General features: G+C 32.1%; 2 protein-coding genes and 1 pseudogene across 2 annotated transcripts; 1 reads left to right on the top strand and 2 right to left on the bottom strand.

The window, feature by feature from the left end:
• Positions 1–1,411: 1,411 nt before the first annotated feature.
• On the bottom strand, positions 1,412–2,277 carry LOC121260035. The gene is made up of 3 exons (XM_041161897.1): positions 2,018–2,277; positions 1,846–1,920; positions 1,412–1,748 (listed from the first exon to the last, which is right to left on the bottom strand). The coding sequence occupies exons 1-3, from the start codon at positions 2,180–2,182 to the stop codon at positions 1,692–1,694; spliced, it is 297 nt and encodes a 98-aa protein (XP_041017831.1). The 5' UTR covers positions 2,183–2,277; the 3' UTR covers positions 1,412–1,691.
• Positions 2,278–3,559: 1,282 nt separating this feature from the next.
• Positions 3,560–7,592, bottom strand: LOC121259971 (3-hydroxy-3-methylglutaryl-coenzyme A reductase 1). Its single transcript, XM_041161813.1, has 4 exons — positions 6,506–7,592; positions 5,755–5,936; positions 4,416–4,762; positions 3,560–4,332 (listed from the first exon to the last, which is right to left on the bottom strand). The coding sequence occupies exons 1-4, from the start codon at positions 7,480–7,482 to the stop codon at positions 4,090–4,092; spliced, it is 1,749 nt and encodes a 582-aa protein (XP_041017747.1). The 5' UTR covers positions 7,483–7,592; the 3' UTR covers positions 3,560–4,089.
• Positions 7,593–19,196: 11,604 nt separating this feature from the next.
• On the top strand, positions 19,197–23,861 carry LOC121260242 (annotated as a pseudogene).
• The last annotated feature ends 96 nt before the right edge of the window (positions 23,862–23,957 follow it).

Genomic DNA, 23,957 nt, shown 5'->3' on the forward strand with positions numbered 1-23,957 from the left:
GGTAATGATCATGCATGTCTACTGCCTTAATTCCTTTTCATTTCATATTAAACTATCTTTTCATTTTTTGGTTGGATAAGTGAGAGGCCCTAAAGAAAATGGGGGAGGAGAAGGGATCTAAACCAGCAACCTCAGCTTCAGATGTGTGGCAATGAGCCAGTTGTTAGCTCTGGCAGTTATAGGTAAACTTCTCATCTCTCCAAAAAATTAAAGATTAAAAAAAATGCCATAAGTGCTTAAGGATAATTACACCCAAATTCAGCCATTGTTACAGCAACCTAACTATACTTAGTACCAACAAGTTCATGTATATGAGTTTGTCTTATTGGACCGATCCAAAAAAATAAACCTGTTGTCTTATTAAGATATTTTACTAGTTTGAGTATTTTATTTACTATCAATGTTGGGCAATCTTGAAAGACAATAGCCACGAATTTTATTAGAACTTTGTTATAGAGTTTTATTTTATTTTAAAATCTTGAAGTTGCAAGCCTATAAAAATGCAGTCCAGTCATATTTTAAGGGCGTTGATTATTATTATCTAAATTTTATATTGAAAATATTCTGTGAGAGAGTCTTTTCCCATCCCTTGTTATCTTAAAGTAGATTCTTTAAGGTTTCATAAGAGTTGTGTCATATTTTCTATAACCAATCTCATTTCTATGACATTCCGCTCTAACTGCAGCGTCGGATCCTGTTCCATATGCTACATTAGACTCAGACCCAAATCCAAATTTAAATGAGATAGCTTCTTCAACAATGGTTGTAATCACTATTTGTTGTTCTTTTTCTTAGTGAGACTCAGACCCACACTTCTTGCCCAGACGAGCCACCATTCAGGTGGTCTCCATGATGTCATGTACCGCATCAAGTCATCACAAACCTCCTATTTCACATAGTATGGCAAACTGAATGATGAGAGCCAATGGACTGATGATAGTTGCCCCCCAAACTACTACTCACAGAGAGATGCCATGCAATCAGATACTTTACATTGTTCAAAACAACACCAGAAGATAACACGTGCTTTCGTTAGGCCCATGTATATATGCTTTAAGTGACAACATGCAAGATGAGAAGTGCTACAGCCACAAAAGGATTTCACACAAGTAAACTCGCAAACTGACATTACTTTATGTGATCTATTAGATCTACTTTATAATAAAAATAACTTTACAATCTAACGTACCACATCAAGCTACGTCAGTCTTTGGGTTTATTTTGTGAAATTCCTTTGTAGCTAAAGTATTTCGCAGTGAACACATAATATGCAAGCAGAGAGCAAATATGCATATAAATTTTTATCTATTTTTTATAATTAATAAGAGATTTTATTACCAAGAATAAGCATAGCCTAAGTACATAGGAAGTAAAGGAGATACCTACATACACTCTAAAAACTGAAAAAGACTAAAGCAAATCAAGAAAATCATCATAAATTTTTATTTTTCTTTTTTCCAAGCATAGCAAATAAATTCACCATGGTCACATAAGTGTGCTCTTATGGGTGATTACCTCATCCAATTTTATAGTAACATCAAAGATCTATGAGGGGTATTCCATATCTTATTGCAACTTATAAAAATAATCCGCTATCCATACAAAGTGATATCAACTTATGAACCTTCAACTTAGGGCCAAATTAACGACCACTTTAACTTACAAGTACCAAGTATGCGATGTCCAGCACTTTATTCCTCCTGTTTACGAGTTCCTTTATTCTTGTTACCGTATATCAAACCAGTTTCCTGGAAAACAATTTCCAAATCGAACCAAATTAGAGAAAACCACACAGAAAACGAACAGCTCAGTAAAAAATAAGCCACAATTCGCGTTATATTTTACCTGTGGGTCGGGAATTGGTTTTCGTTTCTCAACATAGCGATAAGGATCATCCAAGGCAGCAAGCGCTGCCTTTTCCTGTAACAAAAGAATACTCTAATCCTCATCCGAGTTCAAAACAAATTGGAATTGCTGTGTATGAATGGAGATAGAGATCGAGAATGGAAAAACCCACCTCTTGTTCACGCTGGAGGTCTCGGGCTGGCTTGACCCAAAGGTAGTAAGCTAGGGTTCCAGCCACGGCCCACGAAGCGAGGTTGGTTCCTCCTCTCAGACCTCCCATAGAATTGCCTAGGAAGGACCTCACATTTCCCAAAGTTCTTCCCCAACTACTCCTCATCGAACCGAAATTCAGAGCCTGTCCTCGCTAATCCTTTTTTTCTTCCGTTTGGACCTCGCTAATGAGTAATGATAAACCCTCGACTCTTTAATAAACCCTCGACTATTACGGACTCGTGGACTTGTATTTTTATAAAAATAATTATATGTTTTAACATTTTACTATATAAATAAATTATTTATGCAATTTTCAAGCCTATAAATTTAGAGGCAAGTCCTTAAAAAAAGTGACTCACTAAAATAATAATAATAATAATAATGCTTTTCTCGAACTTGTATCACTCCTCTCTAAAAAAGTGACCATTTGAAATAATGTTTTCAAGAGAGTATTTGTCAGATTTTCTCATAATACCTATTGAAAATTTAAATTTTTATAATTATATTCATATAATTATTTTCTAACTTATTTTTATCTGTTCATAAAAGAATTAAGTTTTTAAATTTAAAAATCCATCTTTAAAAAAAAAATTCTGCAACAAACCCGATACTTAATTATTTTATGGAGTAATCATAACTTAAAAAATTATGAATTTAGATATGGGTTCGTTTGGATACAGAAATACTCTTAACCTATCTCATCTCATCTCATCTCATCATTACAATTTTTTTAAATTTTCATACAAAATATAATAAACAACTCAATTTTTTCAAATCTCAAAATAATAATAATATTAAAAAATAATATTCTAACGATATTTTAATAATATTTTATTCAACTCCATCTAAAACTAACTCGTCTCATCTCCCTACCCAAAGAAGCCTTTAGAGTTTGTGTCGGGCGTAGAATATGAACATCCTTATTTACACCCAAGAGTCTATTCAAGTTTTTCTATACCCGTTCTGATGATGATGTCCTTGCCGAGCTTGGATTAACTAGGTTTAGTGCCTGGCTTATTGCATTCATTTATAAGGAGGGACATATGCTTATTAGAGGTTGCAAAGCCCGCATGGAAAATAAAAAAGAAGGGAAGGAAGTGGTATGCTACAAACACTTGTTGGCTAATGCTATGTTTGAAGGTGTCCCAAAGGTTCTCTCTTGTCTTAGTGAAGGTGTCTTAGGTATATAGTAGCATGAAAATGATAAGTAAAATTATTCATATAACATTATCTTGGGTGTGTTTCAACATTTTGTACAATCTCAGCCAACCAGGAGAGATCTTGTCCTTTGGCACAGTAACTTACAATAAATCAATTAGTGCTAAATTGCCATCCAGAAATGACCGTTGAATGTGCCGCTTAGCACAAATATATTTTTTTATTTTTCTTTATTTTTTCATATTTTTTTAACATATTTAAATATTTTAAAAAATAAAAAATACATCAATATATTAAAAGTTATTTTTTTAATCATTAAAAAAAAATATATGAACGGTTAAAATAGAAGACAAACTCAAGCGGTATTCTAAATTTCTCAAAATCAATATGCACAACAACTAAAACGCGTTAATGCAGCAACCAAAGTAGATATACTCTATTCAAAGTTCAAACAAATCAATTTATGGTAGGTGTCATTCTGGACCACAAGCCCCTTGGATTCTGGACCCCAAGTACTAACTTATAATAGCAAATTACAACAAAAAAGACGGGACAGCGATTAAAACAACAATCAAGACACCAAACAGGCTAAATATTTTGGTGGGGGCGCTTAAGCTCACGGGTCGCCATGGGATGCAATCATACTCGCAGAGAGAGAGAGAGAGAGAGAACTACCCATGTTTCATTCTCTCCCCTCCACTTTCAACAATAATACTAAACTTTACAGCTATGAAAGCAAAGCAATCTCACATGAGCACCGACTACCTTAATTTGCTTTCCTCTCCCCCACACTCTCTCTCTCTCTCCCCTCTTTCTCAGCCACTTTTGCCTTTTATTTCCGATTCATTTGATTTCTGGGGCCAACTTTTTTCTTCAAGATGCAACTTTGGTCACATCTTTGCTGGATCTGTTGTATTTCATGTGACTCTTGACAAGCTGCCCAGATGCAATGGCAGACAGCAGAGAGAGCTCCCCAGCCAAAACTGCACCAGCTACAATGGTGGCCAGAAGCCTAGAGTTTGATCCTGGTGACTCTTTGTTTGCACCCTTCACACCGATCAAATTCAAGCAAGCAGATTGAGATGCAAGCTGAGTTCCACCTCCAACAGTACCAACCTGACAGAAAAATATTTCAAACGAAGCCATTAAGTTACGGATCAAACTTACTATAATCATGCCCATATGAAATTATCAAGTACCTCAATAGAAGGCATAGACACAGAGATGTGAAGATCCTTCCCGTCATTGACAGGTTCCAACATGGTGATGCAGTTAGAACTCTCAACATTTTGTGCTGGATCTTGCCCTGTGGCAATAAAGATTGCAGAAACGATGTTGCTGGCATGGGCATTATATCCACCAAGTGCACCAGCAACTGCAGAACCAGTGAGGTTTTTGAGCATGTTAAGCTCTACAAGGGCAGCTACATTGGTCTTCAACACCTTCTTCACCACCTCCTCCTTGATTATTGCCTCACAAACAACAGATTTTCCACGACCTTCAATCCAATTTACAGCGGCGGGTTTCTTGTCCGAACAAAAATTTCCTGGTCAATTAAGGAATTGTAAATACCAGAAAATTGAACGGATATTGCAGTATGTATTGTTTCTCTAGAAATATAGCTGAATTGACCCAACCTAAAAAATTTATTGCATTGTCTCTTTAGAAGTATAGGCAATTGACCCAACCAAAGGGTATGAGCTCGCATACATCGAAATGAAGAGAGATATCTAAAGACTGAGCAATTGCAATGAATTCAAGCTTTTTACTTGTTAAGTTAAATGGTTATAAAAAAAGGAGTCCAAACGACATAAAATCCTAAAAATTGATAGTACTAAGATATCAAATTAGGAAATCTCAGAAAATTTGTTCACAGTTGAGGGGAGAGAGTTGGCACTGATAATTATTTCTCACAAGTATGCATACTTTTGTTTGAGTAATTGTAAGTTTTATTTATGTTCACAATAGGCACAGCCAAAGTGCACGCCTGGTGATGCATAAAAGGCACGTTTATTTATTTTTTAAATAAGTAGAAAAAATGAAAAAATAGAAATGGATAAATACACAAATAAAACTATCACTGTCATGCGAGAAAATCTGTGAATATTGTACCCATTGACGTCTGAAACAGTAAAATACTTAAGGAAACTAAGGGACGCCTCACCCTTTTCCTCATATAAAATGACTTGGGAATTCAAAAGTATGTAGACAAAGGATACAGCTCATGTGCCAGTGTTGAAGTATCAGTATTTAGAATGAAAACAATGCTATGAATGAAGATAATGAACCCTAATTAACTGACATTACCGCCAAAATAACTAAAATATTTTGACAGATGTCGTAGGTAATGATATCGAATTATTGACAGAAAGGAACATAACATGCTTCTATTTGTCAGTAAAAGATATACAGATTGAATAAGATGAACTTTTTATCCAAATATGTACAAAAAAAGAAAACTGTGGGCTCAAATTAATTTCACTACCCGCTTCACTGAAAAGTCTCAGTTAACTATGGTAGCAAAAGCAAGGAACTTACCCGAGATGCCAATAACATCCATGTCAGGGAAATCATCTTGAAGGAAATCGAGGACGTTCTGAACCCCTTTAGACACCATGTTCATGCCCATTGCATCGCCTGTGCTGCAGCTGAATCTCATATAGAGATTCTTTCCAGCCATGGAGCAGTGAATACCTTGGAGCCTTGAGAATCTACTAGATCTGCAATCAGGAAAAGAACACGACTATGAGTGAAAAAGCTTAAGAACTAATACTCCCTTTTAATAATATTAAATTTTTGTGATCGATGGGAAAAAAGAATATTCACTAAAAGTCTTATAGTTTGGTACAACTATATAACTTCGCTAAAGGTGAAGTTTCATTTCAATAGAGAGTTTTCATTTCTTTTCATTTGTCCTCTTTCTCTGGGTAAAGATCCTATTTTTATTTTATTTTTTTCCTCTCTTGAAAACGAAATTAAAAGCACTGATTTTCTTTTTCCCTGTCACTTTGGAAACAAAATTTAAAATTCGGGTTCTAGCCTCCGGTTATCTAACTTTACTTCTTTCCTTCCATTTTTGTTCTTAAAAACCTATCAACGTCAACAGGTTTCAATTAAGAGACAGACAAATCAAAATCAAAGTTAAACGCTACAGAGAATCGTAATACTTATCAGAAAATATATAGACAAATCATAGGCATCAACCAGGAGATTAATAGACAACACATGAATTAGGGAAGAAAAGCCCCTCAATTCTGGAGAAAATGAAATCAACGTAATAAAGCTGAACCTGTTGAAAACAACGCCTAGTGTCTCGAAATTGTTGGGATCCTCCAAGAAGAACTTCAATTCCGAAGCCCTTTTGGCCGAGGCAAACCTCACCACAGGGGCTCTAGTCATTGCGTCCCTCAGCAGGATGCTAGTTGCCCCACCGGAGGCGTAAATGGCCTTACACCCTCGGTTGGTGCTGGCCACAAGGCACCCCTCGGTGGTGGCCATGGGAACCGAGTACTCGAACCCGTCGAGCAGCAGCGGGCCTGCTATACCCACCGGAATCTGCACGTATCCCACTGGCATTTCGCAGCATTGCCCCAGAATCGACTCGTAGTCCAAGCCTTCCAAAGGCAAACCCTGCAGCGACCTCCCAGTCATTCTCTGCAGCGCCTCGCGCCGGATTGAAGCCGCTCTCTTACAGTCCCCGAGCTTCGATTCCAGTGAGTACGACGGGATTGTACCTTCCACAACCAATTTGACAATCTCCTCGTCCTCTTCGGAGGACAGAGTAGAAATGATCGGCTCGGGATTGGCCAATTTGGGTGGTGTAGGTGGCGTTGGAGGGACAGCAATGCGAGGTGTACGGCGGGGATCATCGTCGATGAGGAAGTTCCGATGGTGTTGGGGGTCGTCGAGGTCCCACGCGTCGTGGGAGGCGCGTGAGATGAAGGACTGGACGAAGTCAATGCCAAAGAAGCCGAGGAGGTAGATGAATGAGGCAATGAGAGATACAATGGCGGCGATCTCGGAGAGCGTGACCACGTGGAGGGGCGTCGAGTTACGGATCTTGTCTCGCCACCGGTGGAGAAGGTAGTACGCCACCGAGAAGAACAGCGTGAAGAATACCGCGTTGGTCAGGTAAAGTGGCAGCGGGAGCGCGTCCGATGCTCTGGGTGTAGGGGAGGGAAATCGATGATCAACGGAAGAAGATGGCCTATCGTGATCGGTGGTTCCCCGTGGAGGCGGCCTTGGTGGCCGTCGGCAAATGTCCATTGGGATCCTTTTTTGGGGGGGCTGGATTGGCGGTGTACGAAATATGAAAGAGTGGAAGTGTGACAGAGCACAAGTTTAGGAGCAGCAGGGTCGGTTGCGTTGGGTTTTTTTATAGGTGAGCTGGGTGGACCGTATACACGTGCGTTGGGGGCAGAAGTAGATCCTGACAACCCATTCCCCCCATATCTCGCACGTGCTTTTTTTTTAAATGAAAAAGACTACCGACACAAAATCATTATACAAATTAAACTCGTAAACTGTTTTATAAAATTTATTATATCTATTTTATAATAAAAATAATTTTATAATTTAGTATACCACATCAAACTATATTAATTTATAAATTTATTTTTTTATATTAATTTATAAATTTATTTTTATGTAATTTTTTTGTGACTAAAACAATATTTTCCTTTCTAGATTTTTGAAAAGTAATATTTACAAGTATGCAACATAGTTCGGAAATATAACATAATTTAATAATTTCTAAAAAAATTTAAAAATTTTAATGTTATGATTGTATTTTTCACATATGTTTATAATCATTTATAAAACTTAACATGTAAAAAAATGAATCTCATTAAAAATAATAATTTCAAGATGAGACCCACATTTTACAAAAACCTTCTCAGAATTTATATACTTAAGATTTTGTATAAATCATTATTTAAATAAATAATGGCACTTTTAAGATTTTTAACAAAAAAGAATGAAGCCACCACAAATTATATGTACATGAAATTTTAATATTATAACTAATAATATTTATAAATTATTTTAAAACAACAAATGCAAATAGATATTTTCATTCGCCAGTACTGTTTCATTTGATTTTTATGGCGTATGAGATGATGTTTGGTCAGGTCGGACCCCGCAAAAACAGAAGCAATGTGGGCAGTGGAGCTTGGTCTGTGGTGGAGAACGTCGGTCACATGAGATATACACAACACGACAAGAGACAACACAACATTATAATGACAGTTCCAATGTTCGCTGGTGCCAATTTCTACGAGCCGCTGGCCTCACGTACGTTATTTAGAGTTTTGATGAATTATAAATAGTAATAAAATGAGTTATAAATACTAATAAAATTTATAAATTAAAATTGATGAATAATAATAAATAATAATAAAATAAATTAAGATAAATTGTGAATTCAAACAAATTACTTTATTTTATCCGGCATATCCCAACGCAAAATTTGTACGTAAAACGTGAATCGTTACTCTCGTTTTTCAATATCCAGAATCTCATGGCTTTAATGACTCGTATGGATATTTTATGCTTTTTGTAAGTAATTGATGATGATCTATCCATGGACAAACAAAAACATAATCCGGTGCTTTTCGTAAGCATCGGCGGTAGGCGTACTGTTTGAGCTCATGTCGGTACTTGCGATTCTATTGTATTTGTTGTGTTTTATATTGTAATCTTTTATTGTTTAATTATTAATAAAGAAGGAATAGATTATGAGATTTGGTGTTCATAGCAGCAGTATCTTGTACTCTTCCTCTCTAGGAGGACGGAGGGAACTTTTCAGTTCTGTTTTTATAGAACATTTTCTCTATTATGATAAAGTTACTGAGAAATTAAGACAATATCCTTCACAATGTGTGCGGGATGCTCCAAAGCAAATATATTGTTTTGTTTATAGTCTGAATTTTTTCTGTATTAATAAATCACAATTATAACTTTGGTTCATTGAATGATATGAAATCTGTTTCCATAAAAAAAACAAAAACGTCATTCTTATAACCATAATTTTCTTTTTACCTTAAATCTATAGAAAATTTTTTAGAAAAATTATTTATACAAGTCTCAAATAAACAAACTTCATATAAACTTTTGTAAAAAGGTAGACTCCACCTAAAAAGATATTAAAAAAAAATTATTTTTTATTAATAGACTTACTTTTTTACAAATGACTTGTATATAATTTGTTTATTTAAAACTTATATATAACATTACTCAATTCTTAAAGCGCGATTTGATTGTACGTGTAATCAACATGATATTATTTTTTAAGGAAGTTAATCGATATGCTCAATAAGAACATTCAGATAATCTCGTTTGTTTTTGCAGATGAGTTGAGATAAAAGTTAAAAGTTAAATAAAATATTATTATAATATATTTTTTTAATATTATTTTTATTTTAAGATTTGAAAAAATTGAATTATTTATTTATTTATTTTATATAAAAATTTAAAAAAATTATAATAATTATATTATATAAAAATAACTGTGAAAATAAACGAGACTACGAGGTAGCTTTTAATAATGCTGCCTAACTTTATTTATTTGTTTGCATATCATATTAAGCCTTTCCATTAGCACCTGAAAACAATCCGTTTGCATATATGGTTTTTTTTTTTTTTTTTAAATGATAGTCGTGAGTGTCATGCAGTCACTTAAAAAAATAAATAAATATAGGATCTACATAAAAATTTAATAATAATTTTTTAATAATAGACTCATTTTTTTTCAAAGCGATTGTATAGGACTTGCGCATCACAACTGTATATAACATTACTCTTAAAAAAAATTAAACTTTTTAGAATTTGTTTTCTCTACCCAAATACCTTTAAGCATCAAAACAATTTTCATCTCAAGAAAAAAGACTTCCTTCTCTCAACCTTGACAATAGAGAAATTAGTATCGAAAAGTCCAATTTTACTTTACTCATCAATATTGGAACCTTAGATGAGATATAAAATTATCATTCCATCTCGTTTCATTTTATCTTATTCTCAAATATAATTTAAATATAAAATTTTCAAACTAATTATTACAACTTTTTCAAACTAATCATTAAAATTTTTTCAAACTTTCAAATAAAAATAAAAATAAAAATTCCAACTTTTTAAAATCTCAAAAAAAAATTATATTATAAAACTAAATTATTACAATATTTTAACTTTATAATATTTTTTATTCAATTTTTTCTCTCTCATTTTCTAAAATCTAAAAAATATTCAACTTAAATTATTTTACTACTATTCACAAATTATTTTATTATTATTCATAAAATTTTCATCTTATTCCACTTTCTAAATAAGTTATATCATGTTAAAAATATCTTACCGAAAAATAATTGAATAAAATTAAAAAATTAAATAAAAGTTGTAACATTTTAAAGAAAATTGGGAGGCCAAAAGTCAAAGGATTCGCACCTACCAACTTTTTCTTATTCCAGCTGGAGCTAGCGAATAATAATTAGGGGAACCACAAAGGACAAAACAACAAACGGCGTGCTTGATGATCATTAAAGTTTGATTTTTGTATTATGACAAGGCTCAAGCTATACAATTAGATTATTTCTTCCCCTGCAGCTAATTAAGGCTTAAGTTGGTTATTTGAGAATATCTCAAATATTCTCAAATATCTTATTATTATTAATTATTTTATTATTATTATTTACTTATTTTTTACTTACTTTTTATTACTATTTATTAATATTTAATATTCTATAATTACTTTTTAATTACTATTTACAAAATACTTGAAAATACCTTAGAGCACTATTAGTGAACTCAACAAAGTTATATTTTGGTCAAAGTTTAACTAGATTGTATAAAAACTCACTATAGTAGACTCAATAAAACTACAATATTTTTAACTTTGATCATTTTCACTGACTAAATTTGTTAAGTCCAAGTTGGTGGTAAAATACTATTCTAGCATAGAAAATTTCCTCTCCCGCGTACTATTCGTTTCGCGCGAGCTCACAACTTCAGAAAATTCATTTTCATCTCAAAAGCACGAAGCGCCAAAATCCCAAACTCAACTATAGAAAGCGGCCAGTCTCCATGAGTCACCATTTCGATGACATGGCATCATTTTGCTATGGAGTGCTTCAATTTCTAGTTCTGCAATATTATGATTAGTTGATGTCAATTTTTTCTTTTAAAATCTAGGATAATAATATATTTACTACCCTCTTATCATCATTTTACTACTCTATATTGTATTTGAAATTTTTATTCTTTTATTCTTTTATTTTAAGTATTTTTTTTAACATCTTTAATCATTAAGAAAAAATTTAAAAAATATACAATTTCACTAATAGTCACTTTCTTAACCATTAAGTAAAAAAATAAATAAAAGTAGTAGAAAATTGGTAGTAGGAAGTAGTAAGCCTATCATAAAATCTAAGATCAACGTTAGAAAATTAATGTGTACTTTTTTAATAACGAATACATTTTCAAATTATAATTAGAATAAAAATTTCAAAATCAATATTTTAATAGAATAATGATAAATTTGGAGAGTTTGATATTTGGTTGTAAAAAAATGACTAGTTAAATTTATAAAAGTGAATTATCTAACTAAATTTTAGTAAAACTTTGTTAACTTTACTATTAACACTATCGCTATCCAAACGCAACCTAAAACACCTAATCCCCGAAAACGACATCAAGCATAATGGAATGTATATACAATATCAAGGTGGCCACACACATACGGACAAGTTGATCATCCCGGCCATATAGATTATTCCTCCAATAATCATTCTATTTTCTTCTTTTTCAAGAAAATATATGGAATGTATATACACAATATTAATCTACCGGGATGATTTTATCAAAATTGATATTTTTTTAAAAATTCTATATATAGTCACTTTTGTGTACTCATTACACACTTCATTAATGTAATTAATTGCGTCACTTTTTTTAATATAAAATAACTGTTTTGGTCAATCACATCAACATAATACGTAAAGAATATGCAAAAGTGATTGTATGGAACAAAAACTCTTTTTTTTTTTAGAAATATTATTTCCATCTTAAATTTTGGTATCCCTAATTATATATATTTATAACATGTCATATATATATATATATATATATATATATAACTAATTAAAGTAGTTTCAGCTAGGTTAATTTGTTCAAACCCGGCCACATGAGTTTTCTGCATGCAAGTTTACTTGACTTGATTAAAAAAGATTTGAGAGTCAGTAAATGGAACCCATAGACAAAAAAGCTGCACATGCATTCATTTTTATCCTTGAATTATATGTTTGGACAAGCAATAGCAAAGCAAGAAAAACGAGTGGGTTGAAAGTGACTGATCAGAAATTACAAATTATAAGAAGTCTTCGATCCCTTAACCCTACACTGGTTGTTCTTATTTTTGTGTATGCATCCGGAGCCATGATCACGAAGATCATGATGAAGACGACGACTACTACTAAAATCCTTACATAATGTGTTGCACGTTTACATCCCGGCCCCAACAATTAATTTCCATCACAGATAACTGCATGCAATGCAATATATTTTTAAATAAATGATAAAAAATAATTATTAATGAATGACATTTCGTATAATTGTTTTATAATTTATTTTATCGTCTAAGGCACTCCCAAATCATTACGATAGAGATGTAAAATAAATTATTAAAATGGTTGTATATTTATCCTCTTTCGATCGGATGAAAATACCACTAAACTACTGTAGAGCTGGCATTAATATTAAAAAGAAAGAAGAAGAAAGAAGAATAGAGAGAGAGAGAAGGGCTATCGATGTTTTTGGACCGCTTCATAGCATTTCCATCCCACACCCAATAAAATTTCTTAAATTTTAATTCAAATTATATATCATTCCATAAATTTTATCTTAAATTTTACTAATCTTTCAAAAATCTCTTATATCACATTCACTATAAATTCTCCATTCTTTAAAATACTATTTCTCTATTCTTTGTTTATTATTTGTTTCTCTCACTTCTATTTACAATTTTAACTATTACCTCTTTTATTTTTTTCTTAGATTAAGCAATATCAATTTCTACATAAATTTAATTATTGAACACAAAATTAATTTTTTAATCCCGGTACGAGAATAGTGACAAAATTATTACGATTATTTCATTTATAACCAATAATTAAATGACAAGAGTTGCAACGGTATAAATAATAATAACGATATTGTATTTGAAATAAAAATTATTATCACCATAGAATGTACTACTATTGCTCATTCACACTAGTCCCAAAACACAAATTGCATGTACCGTGAATGAAATATTGTTCTCGTTGAAAATAGTCATACACCAAACCCAAAAGTTTATTACATGTCAATAGAAGATTACTCAGAATTATTCAAAATAAATTTCCAAAACAAATAACCTCGACATCGAAATCACAATAATCAAACTGGTTTTCTCCAGTTTTCTCTTACGCCTATTTAAATCAATTTCTACTCGATGTCTAACGGTTTGGATGTTCATTGAGGTTTGTATCTTATGAAGGTTGGTTTTTACTCAGTGAATTGTCTTTTAGTCATATGCTGGTATTTCAGGATCATACCAATAGAAAAACCCACTAGACTGCCTAGCCTGCACAGTTGACAAGTATTGAAATTTGTAAATGACTTAGGTACAACAATAATGGTATGAAACAAATACCATCAATAATTTGTAAAATTACCTCATAGTTACACAACCAAAAAATCGGCGGTCTTCATTATCCTCAGTGTGAGCAGTTTATCAATATGTTTTAATACCACAATAATATATTGGGTATTCATACTAACGATAGTTTACTAAGTGTGAGATATTGTTAGTGCTACTACTTGACCCAATCATTGAATAGTGTTATCTTTTGTTTTGCTTTAAGTTTGTAGACAAACAGTGAGAATTTCCATTCTCGACACTCGACTTTCTCTTGTGAGGCCTCCAAACATATCCAAACCATTAAATCAATTGTGTGATCATCATGTCCAAGAGATACACAACTCATACCAAACAAAACAAATGGAGAACGTGATTTCGCTAGCCGATTCAGGAACCGAATGGTAACATTTAGGAACTTTGGCACTCTCGAATGGCTGCAACAACCGGTTGTAACTACTTGTTGGCCGTCCGGGTTACTTAACCATTGAGGTATGTACTAAATTTCGTAAATTTCCATGAGGCTTTGTCATCATCACAGTCGAGGGGATTTAATCCACCCTCCCCCCCGGGCGTGAAATAATTATTCATCATTTCCAAACACTACAAATGTCCTAACAGTACAAAGCAATTTATAATGGAAATAAAGATAACAGTGATAAAGGACATAGAAATCACCATAAAGTTTGCAAATGCAGTAGCAAAACAGTTTTGACAATAGCACTACACATGCAAAAACAATTTTGGCAATAGCATAATAGAATAACAGAATATGAACAACTCAAGCAACATAACATAATATGAACAACAATGGATGGAAAAAAAATTGAGGCACACAAATAGAAGAGTACGACTAAATAAGGCATAATTAAAAAAAAACTCAATATTCATGTACAGAGTTAAAGGAAATGAAGATAGAAGTCAAGACATTCATGTACATAGAAGTATTAATGTGATTGCCATATATTAATGTGATTGTAATGTGTATCTTGCTCTTATTATGCTTACTTTTGTTTACAAAAGAATAATTTTTAAAAATCGATGTGACTTGTGGTACCATCTTATTAACGTTAAATTTCTCTTATTATAAAATAAATATGACATTTAAACATCAACTTATAAATTTGTTTTTATAAAATTCTTTTATAAATGTAGCATTTTTCTTTACAAAATGAGTGTATATAGAACTCTATCTTATTTTTTATTTTAGAAGAAAATATCATGGATAGCTACTTCTTTTAATCCTTTTTTATTTTGACAGATCGAACATACTCTTACGTGATTTGCAATTTTGCAGTGCTGGAAAGTCATAAAACTTATTAATAGGTAGCGTAATTCTTATTTATCATGGGGTGTTATTTTTTTTCATTATGAAAAAAAAATTATAAGGATTGGAATCACTTGAATTATTGAATTTAAATGTGCCAAAACTATTTTTTTTTTCTTTGTATCAATGGGTTAATATTACAGTTTATTAAAGAAATTCATGGTTTCCTCGTTTAATTTATTGCATTCACTCAACTTAGAGACGGGACTTCGAACCCCTTGCGAGAGCATGCTACATAGGTAGTATAAAACGTTATTATGATTACGTTTAATTCGTCACGTGATCTAACCGAGCACCGCTCATTATAACATTTTAAAGAAAATTTGGAGGCCAAATTAAAGTCAAAAAGCATTCGCACCTATCAACTTTTTCTTATTCTAGCAGGAGCTAGCGAATAATAATTAGGAGAATCACAAAACAAGAAACGGCGCGCGTGCTTGTCTCTTGAGTCTTGATGATCATTAAAGTTTAATTTTTGTATTATGACAAGACTTAAGCTATACAATTAGATTATTTCTTCCCCAGCAACTCATTAAAACACGAGAGTTGCTAGAGATACAAATGAATCCCATAAAGAGATTACACCCATTGATGTGTGCCACGTTTTCTTTCTTCTTCTTCATTTTTTTCCTCTCTCTCTCTCTCTCTCTCTCTCTCTCCCCTCATCTCTCTTTTCCCTATCTCTTTCTCCCCCCTTTCCCTCATTGCCAGCATTGTCTGTCCTCTCGGGGTGATTCCCGACCACCACAGACAGCTAAAGGACAAGTCATCAGCTCAAATCCCGCCACCGTAGCCACCTAACGAGCTTGGTCGACCACGCATACGGTGTGTGAAATGTGGTCCCTGACCACCAACATGCACTATGAGCTGTCGTGAGCTCTATGCCAGCGTTGCCACTTGGACCGTCGATGTCTTCTGCCCACCCTGAGATAATCTCCGACCATCATAGCCGGTGCGAAGAGAGGGCACGAGGAGAGGGCAAGGTTGGCGGCACGGGGGGAGGGGAGAAAGAAAGAAAAAAAAAAAGTAGAGACGTGGCATACTAGCAATGTGCAATATCAACGTGTGAGATCCATTTGTAAGATTATTTTATGTCTATAATATTTTCCTTAAAACACCTAATCCCCAAAAACGACATCAAGCATAATGGAATGTGTATATATATATATCAAGGTGGCCACACACGTACGGACAAGTTGATCCCGGCCATATAGATTATTCCTCCAATAATGATTTTATTTTCTTCTTTTTCAATAAAATATATGGAATGTATATATATACATATTACTCTATCGGCATGATTTTATGAAAATTGATATTTTTTTTTAGAAATATTATTATTTCCATCTTAAATTTTGGTATCTCTAATTATATATATTTATAACATGTCATATATATTTGAAGTAGTTGACATTTAAGTATTTGACAAATAAAATTATTCAAAACTATGTATCACATTACAAAATATGATTAAGAATAATCAACACTTATTAAGTTATATATATATATATATATATATATAACTTAATTAAACTAGTTTCAGCTAGGTTAATTTGTTCAAACCCGGCCACATGAGTTTTCAAGTCCGTCCTTCACACATAAGGTCCTAGTCGCGGTCGTTTCATGCAACTTTACTTGACTTAATTAAAAAAGATTTGAGAGTAAGTAAATGGGAATCCATAGACCAAAAAGTTGCGCATGCATTCATTTTTATCCTCGAATTATATGTTTGGACAAGCAATGTTGAGGAATAATTCCATATTATTTGTAGATAAAATCTTGTATATGTTTATAAAGAATAAACAATTCTTTATTCGAGAATCGATTTTATGAGATGAGTTAGACCCATAAATTTTTTCATAGTATCAGAGCTTGCCACAGGACGAATGAGACCCACACTACTTATTCCGTGACAAGATCCAGAAAAAAATACTGGCCTGCACGTGAGAGAGGGTGTTGAGAAATAATCTCACATTACCTATAGACAAGGTCTTGGACATGTTTATAAGGAATGAACAATCATCTCTTATAAAATTGGTTTTATGAGATGAGTTAGGCTCGTGAATTTCTTCATAGTATCAGAGTCTGCTACAGGACGAATGGAGACTTACACTACTTATCCCGTGACAAAGATTAAGAAAAATACTAGCCTGCATGTGAGAAAGGGTGTTGAGGAATAATCTCACATTATCTGTGGACAAAGTCTTGAGTATATTTATAAGAAATATTGAGTAATCTTCTCTAAGAGAACCGATTTTATGAGATGATAAGTTAGGTTCATAAATTTCTTCAAACAATAGCAAAACAAGAAAAACGAGGGGTTGAAAGTGACTGAGAAAGAAAGAAGTCTTCGATCCCTTAACCCTACACTGGTTGTTCTTATTTTTATGCATACATCCAGAACCATGACGAAGATGATGAGGACGACTCCTGCTAAAATTCCTACTGTGTTGCACGTTTACATCCCGGCCCCAACAATAAAAGTTTCCATCACATACAGCTGCATGTAATATATTTAAAATAAATGATAAAAAAATAATGATTAATTAATGACATTTCGTATAATTCTTTTATAATTTATTTGATCGTTTAAGGTGCTCCCAATCAATTACAATAGAGATGTAAAATAAATTATTAAAATAGTTGTATATTTATCTTTTTTTGATTTTTTTTTTTACTTCGTGATTAAAGAAGTATTTTTTAATAATATTATGATTTTTTTAAAATATTTAAAAGTGTTAAAAATATATATAAAAAAAAGTATAAAAAAATACATAAAATACACTAACGAAAGCTCTCAGCGGTGGTAGAGCCACCCTATTCATATATGTCAGGCGTGTTCTATAGGGTCGCAAAAAAAAAAGAAAAAAAAAAACATTTGCACACCTAAGAATTCATAGGAAAATAATTATAAATATTGCTAAAAAAAACCAGGTGGACATTTAATTAGTTACTAGCTATATATGCATATTTATCATACTCCTCAAGATTTATAACAGCAAAAAACGTCATAAATTAGGAACATTAGGAAAACGAGGTAGGTGTATTCAAATGAGGACAACATTAGGAAAATGAGGTAAGTTGCCATGTGAATGTTTACAGCATTAGTAGTGCAGCATGCCAATTTTGTAAGGCTAACTAATAACCTTTTCTTAAAAAAAATTTAAATCTGCACAAATATTGAATATATGGTGCTGTCTATGCACCCATAAAATCTGAAATAATTCTTATTTTAAAATCCGTATTTTTTCACAAACACAAAATATTAACTATTTATCGTTTGAAAAATATGTTTTCCCTAAAAAGAAAAAAATATTTTTACTCACTTTCAAATAGATTTTAAAAACAATTTATAAAAATTGACAAATCTGTGTTGTCACTTCGTTGGAGGCCTTATATGAGTATGTGAAAATTTATTCATTATTTTTTTTTATTATCTTCTCATTATTCGAGAAGTAACATTAAATGATATGATTATAAATAAAATATAATAATTAATTTGTAATTATCTAATGATATATGATGAAATGATGAGAAGATAATAAAAAAATAAATGATGAGTAACATTATATTATAAATAAAATTAGATACAATCATAAAATATACAAATACCATACAATTCTTTTAAAAAAGAATAAAATTTACTATTAAATTTTTTTTTCATATAAATATGATATTTACTTATTTTTTTAAATAGATTGAAGCTTACATAATCTATAATTATAAATAGAGTAATACTATAAACAAGTCTTAAATAGACAAGTCACATATAAATTTTTTATAAATTAATAAATCTCACTAATAAATAATAATTTTTTTATATTTTTTAAAATAAAATTTATTTTTTAATAAAAATTTATATAGAACTTATTTATTTAAAACTTATATAAATTATTTCTCTTGTAAAGATCATTTCTTGTCTTGGTTCTGACAGACGAGGGTGTCGGTGAGAGAGAGAGAGAGAGAGAGAGAGGCGTGGACAACTTGGAAATGGCCGCTGAGAAAGCAAGCGTATGCGTAACAGGGGGAGGAGGGTTCATTGCTTCGTGGCTCATCAAGCTTCTCCTCTCTAAGAATTACTTCGTCCACGTCACCATAAGGCGACATTTGTTTCATTCTTGTCTCTTTTCCATCACTTTCTCTACAAGATTATCCGTACCATCCATCAAGATTATTACCCTGAAATCTACTATATATTATAAACTTACAAGTTTTTAAATATAATTTTTTAATATTATATTTTTTTTAAATTTTGAAAAGTTATATTTTTTATTTAGAAATTTGAAAAAATTATAATGATAAGATGAAAAAAAAAATTATAATTAAAAATATTCTATATTTAAGTAATATTTAAAAGGAAAAAAATTTGAAAATAGTTGTATTTACAAATTTTCAATTCCTGATAAATAATCTCGGTGGAGAATGGTCATTGGTTATCGATTTTTGCTTTGGGTTTCCAGGGTTGAGATTCGAGAATGTGTCTTTTTTCGACCGCTGTTGTTTATTTCAATGAGCTATTAATGGGGTCTTTGACCATATCCCCTTTTCTGATGCTTTATTTCCTTTCAACCAGACTATATGCCGTGACACTTGTCACCATGCTCATTTGCAACTGGAATACGGATGTATTTTAGAGGGGGAACCCCAAGAGTTTGAGATTTTTATTTTTATTTTTATTTTTTATTTATCATTGCATTAAAAATATGTTGGGTTTAGATTTAGAATGATTAAAAAATAAAATTTGTAACAAAAATTTTGAGGGCCTTTTTTTATCGTTGTATTAAAAATCTGTTGCATAGTTTTAGATCTAGAATGATTAAAATATTTTTTTATCAAGTAAAAAAAATGTAAATCATTGTCATGATTCAATGCGTTGGTTTTGCAATCAAAGTTTTAAATGAAAATATGATATGGTGACCGGAACCAATGCATGTCTCTGGAGATGAGAGCTTTAATCGCTTGGCCACCAAAACAGAAGTTATGTCATTTGATGAATTAGAAAATTTTTCAATGTATTATCTACAGATTGAAAAAATGTGACTTAATTTTCACAAGTGTCATTTCATTTTAGTTGTAACTTTCACAATTACCCTTTTATTCTCTATAAATAGGAAACTCCACCCACGAATTTATTCACTCTAAATTCTCTAGAAAATTAGAGACATTTCATCCTCATTTTGTGTCCTTTCTTTGGGCATTGCCTATTTTATATTGGGTTTAAGAATATTCTTTCGTGTATACCGAAAAGGAGATTAACAAGAATCGGCATTGTTGTATCTTGAGAGTAGATTGTCAAGAAACTTAATGCATATTAAGATTTGGAGGCACCAGAATTTACTCCAAGAAAAACGTCTATCACAACGTCCATGCCTCAACACTATGATATCTTTTTCTTATTTGTTCTTATTATAGATTATACTTATTCTCTAGTTTACAAAACATATACACATATTTACTTTATTATCCATATTTTTCCAACAAAATTTCCCCGTAAAAAATATTTACCTTGGCCACCTAAATTTTAATCCTAGCATTATTCAAATGATATATATTTATGGCTAACACTATGAAAATCATATACGTACGGACTCAGTTTCAAGGACCATTAAAACCAAGTAATTAAGGATCTTCCATGGATGACCTTTTATACCATAAATTTCATTTACTTATTTAATTTTTGGAAATATATATCAAGCAGAAATATAAAATTTTACTATATATATATATATATGAATTGTACTTTTTCTGCCTAGTTTTTTGAGAGCTCTTTGAAGAGATGAACTCTTTGGAAATACTGTGAATATTGCAGGAGATGCGAAGTATGCCCATTTGAGTGCATTTGAGAATGCATCTGAAAACTTGAGACTATTTAAGGCAGAATTGCTGGATTACGACTCTATACGTTCAACTTCATATTGCCAGTCCAACTTCATCCGCACAAACAGCACTAAACCCCGAGGCAAGAATAACCGAGTAACTATGATTTTCCCCATCTAAATCAATGTTTTTGCATTATAAGTTGGTACAAAAACTATTAAGAAACAACCATAATAATAGAATTATATTATAAATATATATTGTAATTAAAGGTACAAGTGATTGAACCTGCTGTGAAGGGCACATAAAATTTACTCAAAGCAAGCGTCGAAGCAAAAGTTAAGCGATTTGTTTTTGTCTCCTCCGTTGGTGCTGCATTTCTGAATTCAAGTTGGGCCAAGGATCTGGATGAAACTTGCTGGTCTGATAAGGAATACTGTAGAACCACTAAGGTAAGTAATCAGATCAAAATGAAGATTTCTGCTGAGCTTGTAGTTCTACTGTATGCATTATATAATTGTATGATACCAGTACGTCATCAGAGCTAGAGATTAGTATAGTTGCATAACAATTCAAAAGTATAGATTGTGTTACAAATCTTTCTCTATATATATTAATGCTTAATGAAGTACTATTTCTACCAGAATTGGTACTCTCTCTAAAACAGAAGCAGAAATTGAGACGCTGGATTTTGCGAAAGGAAGTGGGCTTGATGTTGTAAGCATATGCCCTTCACTTGTCTTGGGGCCATTTCTGCAGTCTACAGTGAACGGAAGTAATTTATTTCTCATTGGACTTCTGACAGGTACACTTGCATGTTACATAATTAATACCTCTATGGAATGAATCCGTTCTTTTAATCGATCGTATGCATGTTATTCATGAGAATTTTTGGTTGCAGTAAAGTACGTACTTTATGTAATCGTGTATGAAGTTGATCATGCGCTAATGAGGCTGATTAACATCTCAAGCTAAAGTTTTATACTGTGAGAAATCTTCTGTAGATTAAGGATCAAAGATTGAAGTTGCAGAAAATCGTATATGAAGGTCCTTCTGTTGATATGGCTTATATCAGAGTTAAACTGAGACTTATAAACCTTTTAAAATTGAAACTTGGGTCGATTTTCCCGACCGAGACGTCTCATGCTCTCGTCTAGCAAATTACCCGATGGAACTTATTAATTTGCTCGATCGTGCATCCTATGCATGTTTAGCAATGTTGCCTTTACTTGACTAAACATCTCACACGTTGTCTAGCTAGATTTTTGTGCAAGCCTTTATCGACCGTGTGTCTCGCTAGAGTCTATCAAAGTTAGCTTCCATTCTCGATCAAATTTGGAGGTCCTTATGTTGATATGGCTTAAATCAAAGTTAAACTGGAACTTACAAACCTTTTAAAATTGAAACTTGGGTCGATTTGCTCGATCGAGACGTCTCAAGCTCGTCTTGCAAACTACTCGATGGAACTTAATTTGCTCAATCGTGCATCCTATGCATGTTTAGTGATGTTGCCCTTACTTGACTAAACATCTCACACGTTGTCTAGCTAGATTTTTGTGCAAGTCTTGATCAACGGTGTGTCTCGCTAGAGTCTATCAAAGTTTGACTTCAATTCTTAAGCAAATTTAGAGCTCCATTAGACGAAGTTTTATCATTAGAACATGTCACAATAATGTTTTTCAATTTTTATATTTTAGAGTAATACTACATACAGTCGTGGAGTGTGTAAATGTCGTATAGTCGCTTTAAAAAAAATAGAGTCTCACTTTTATTTATTTTTTTAAATAATTGTACGATACTTTCATGCAACTATTATTTCTCTATATTTTAACAGATTGCAATTACTAATAATAAAGGGATCGGAGATTTTAGTTGTTTTCCCCTAAACATTGTTTTTAACAAGTCGAAATGAATGTTGTACTTATTTCTAAAGTGCTTGTATTTTATCAGTGTTCCCATGAAGGACTTGAATCGGTGGAAAACAGGCTTCTAGGGATAGTAGACGTGCGTGATGTAGCTGAGGCACTAATCCTGGCTTTTGAGAATCCCGAGGCTGAAGGAAGATACATTTGATCGGCACACGTGATCGAGACAAGGAGTCTGGTGGACATGCTGAAGAATAAATATCCTCATTGTAAGAGCTAGCTATTGTCAAATTTAAAGTTTATCTAGAATTTTAAATTTTGATTATAATATTAATTTTTAACTAGGTAAGTTTATATTAGATTAATTATTATAAAGTTAAAATAATAATATAATATTATTTTTTTATAAATATAATTTATATATTTCTTAAATCTTCATATTTTATAGAAATAATATATCTACTCTATCAATCAGTAAAAATAATATGTATATCATGCATATTTTACCATTTAAAAAGAAAAGAAAGTGATGAAATAATTAAATATTACTTTCTATTATGAATAGTAGCTAGTCATATTTAGAAATGACTTAAGATTTACTATTCAGCAAATCTTAAACTTTAAATCATTGGCTAGTCTAATGTGGAAGCTTTTTTTCATATTTAGTTAAAATTTAGACTTGTATTGATATTTAACTAGTCCATTATCAATGCTCTAACTATCCTAAAAAGTAAGCTTCTCTTTCAACCATCTAGTTGTTATATACTTCTCTTTCAACCATCTAGTTGTTCTGTATATAACATATTTGATGATGGTTTTGCATTGTGGTCGCATTGGCTGCCTCACTGAAGTGCAGAAAGAACTAAGGCTGAGTTCAGAAAAAATGCAAAGGTTAGGTTGGAGTTACAGGCCATTGATGGACACTCTCATTGATGGTGTAGAGAGCTATCGTCTGGCTGGGCTTTTGGATTGAAAAGGGCAATTCTACCTTACCAAGTAAGAGTATAGGTGATAGTCTAGTCATTATTAAATTTAAAATTTGATTAGAATCTTAATTTTTTATTATAAT

The sequence above is a fragment of the Juglans microcarpa x Juglans regia genome, chromosome 4D (assembly GCF_004785595.1).
Source record: "Juglans microcarpa x Juglans regia isolate MS1-56 chromosome 4D, Jm3101_v1.0, whole genome shotgun sequence".
Lineage (NCBI taxonomy): Eukaryota > Viridiplantae > Streptophyta > Magnoliopsida > Fagales > Juglandaceae > Juglans > Juglans microcarpa x Juglans regia.

What these genes read in the sequence shown, in the direction of transcription:
- LOC121260035 (XM_041161897.1), bottom strand. Translation starts at nt 2,182, where the DNA reads ATGAGGAGTAGTTGGGGAAGAACTTTGGGAAATGTGAGGTCCTTCCTA. An exon ending in ACCTCCAGCGTGAACAAGAG is followed by an intron (nt 1,921 to 2,017) that starts GTGGGTTTTTCC and finishes CTTTTGTTACAG; the next exon opens with GAAAAGGCAGCGCTTGCTGC. An exon ending in AACCAATTCCCGACCCACAG is followed by an intron (nt 1,749 to 1,845) that starts GTAAAATATAAC and finishes ATTGTTTTCCAG; the next exon opens with GAAACTGGTTTGATATACGG.
- LOC121259971 (XM_041161813.1), bottom strand. Translation starts at nt 7,482, where the DNA reads ATGGACATTTGCCGACGGCCACCAAGGCCGCCTCCACGGGGAACCACC. An exon ending in CTAGGCGTTGTTTTCAACAG is followed by an intron (nt 5,937 to 6,505) that starts GTTCAGCTTTAT and finishes TCCTGATTGCAG; the next exon opens with ATCTAGTAGATTCTCAAGGC. An exon ending in GGATGTTATTGGCATCTCGG is followed by an intron (nt 4,763 to 5,754) that starts GTAAGTTCCTTG and finishes TTAATTGACCAG; the next exon opens with GAAATTTTTGTTCGGACAAG.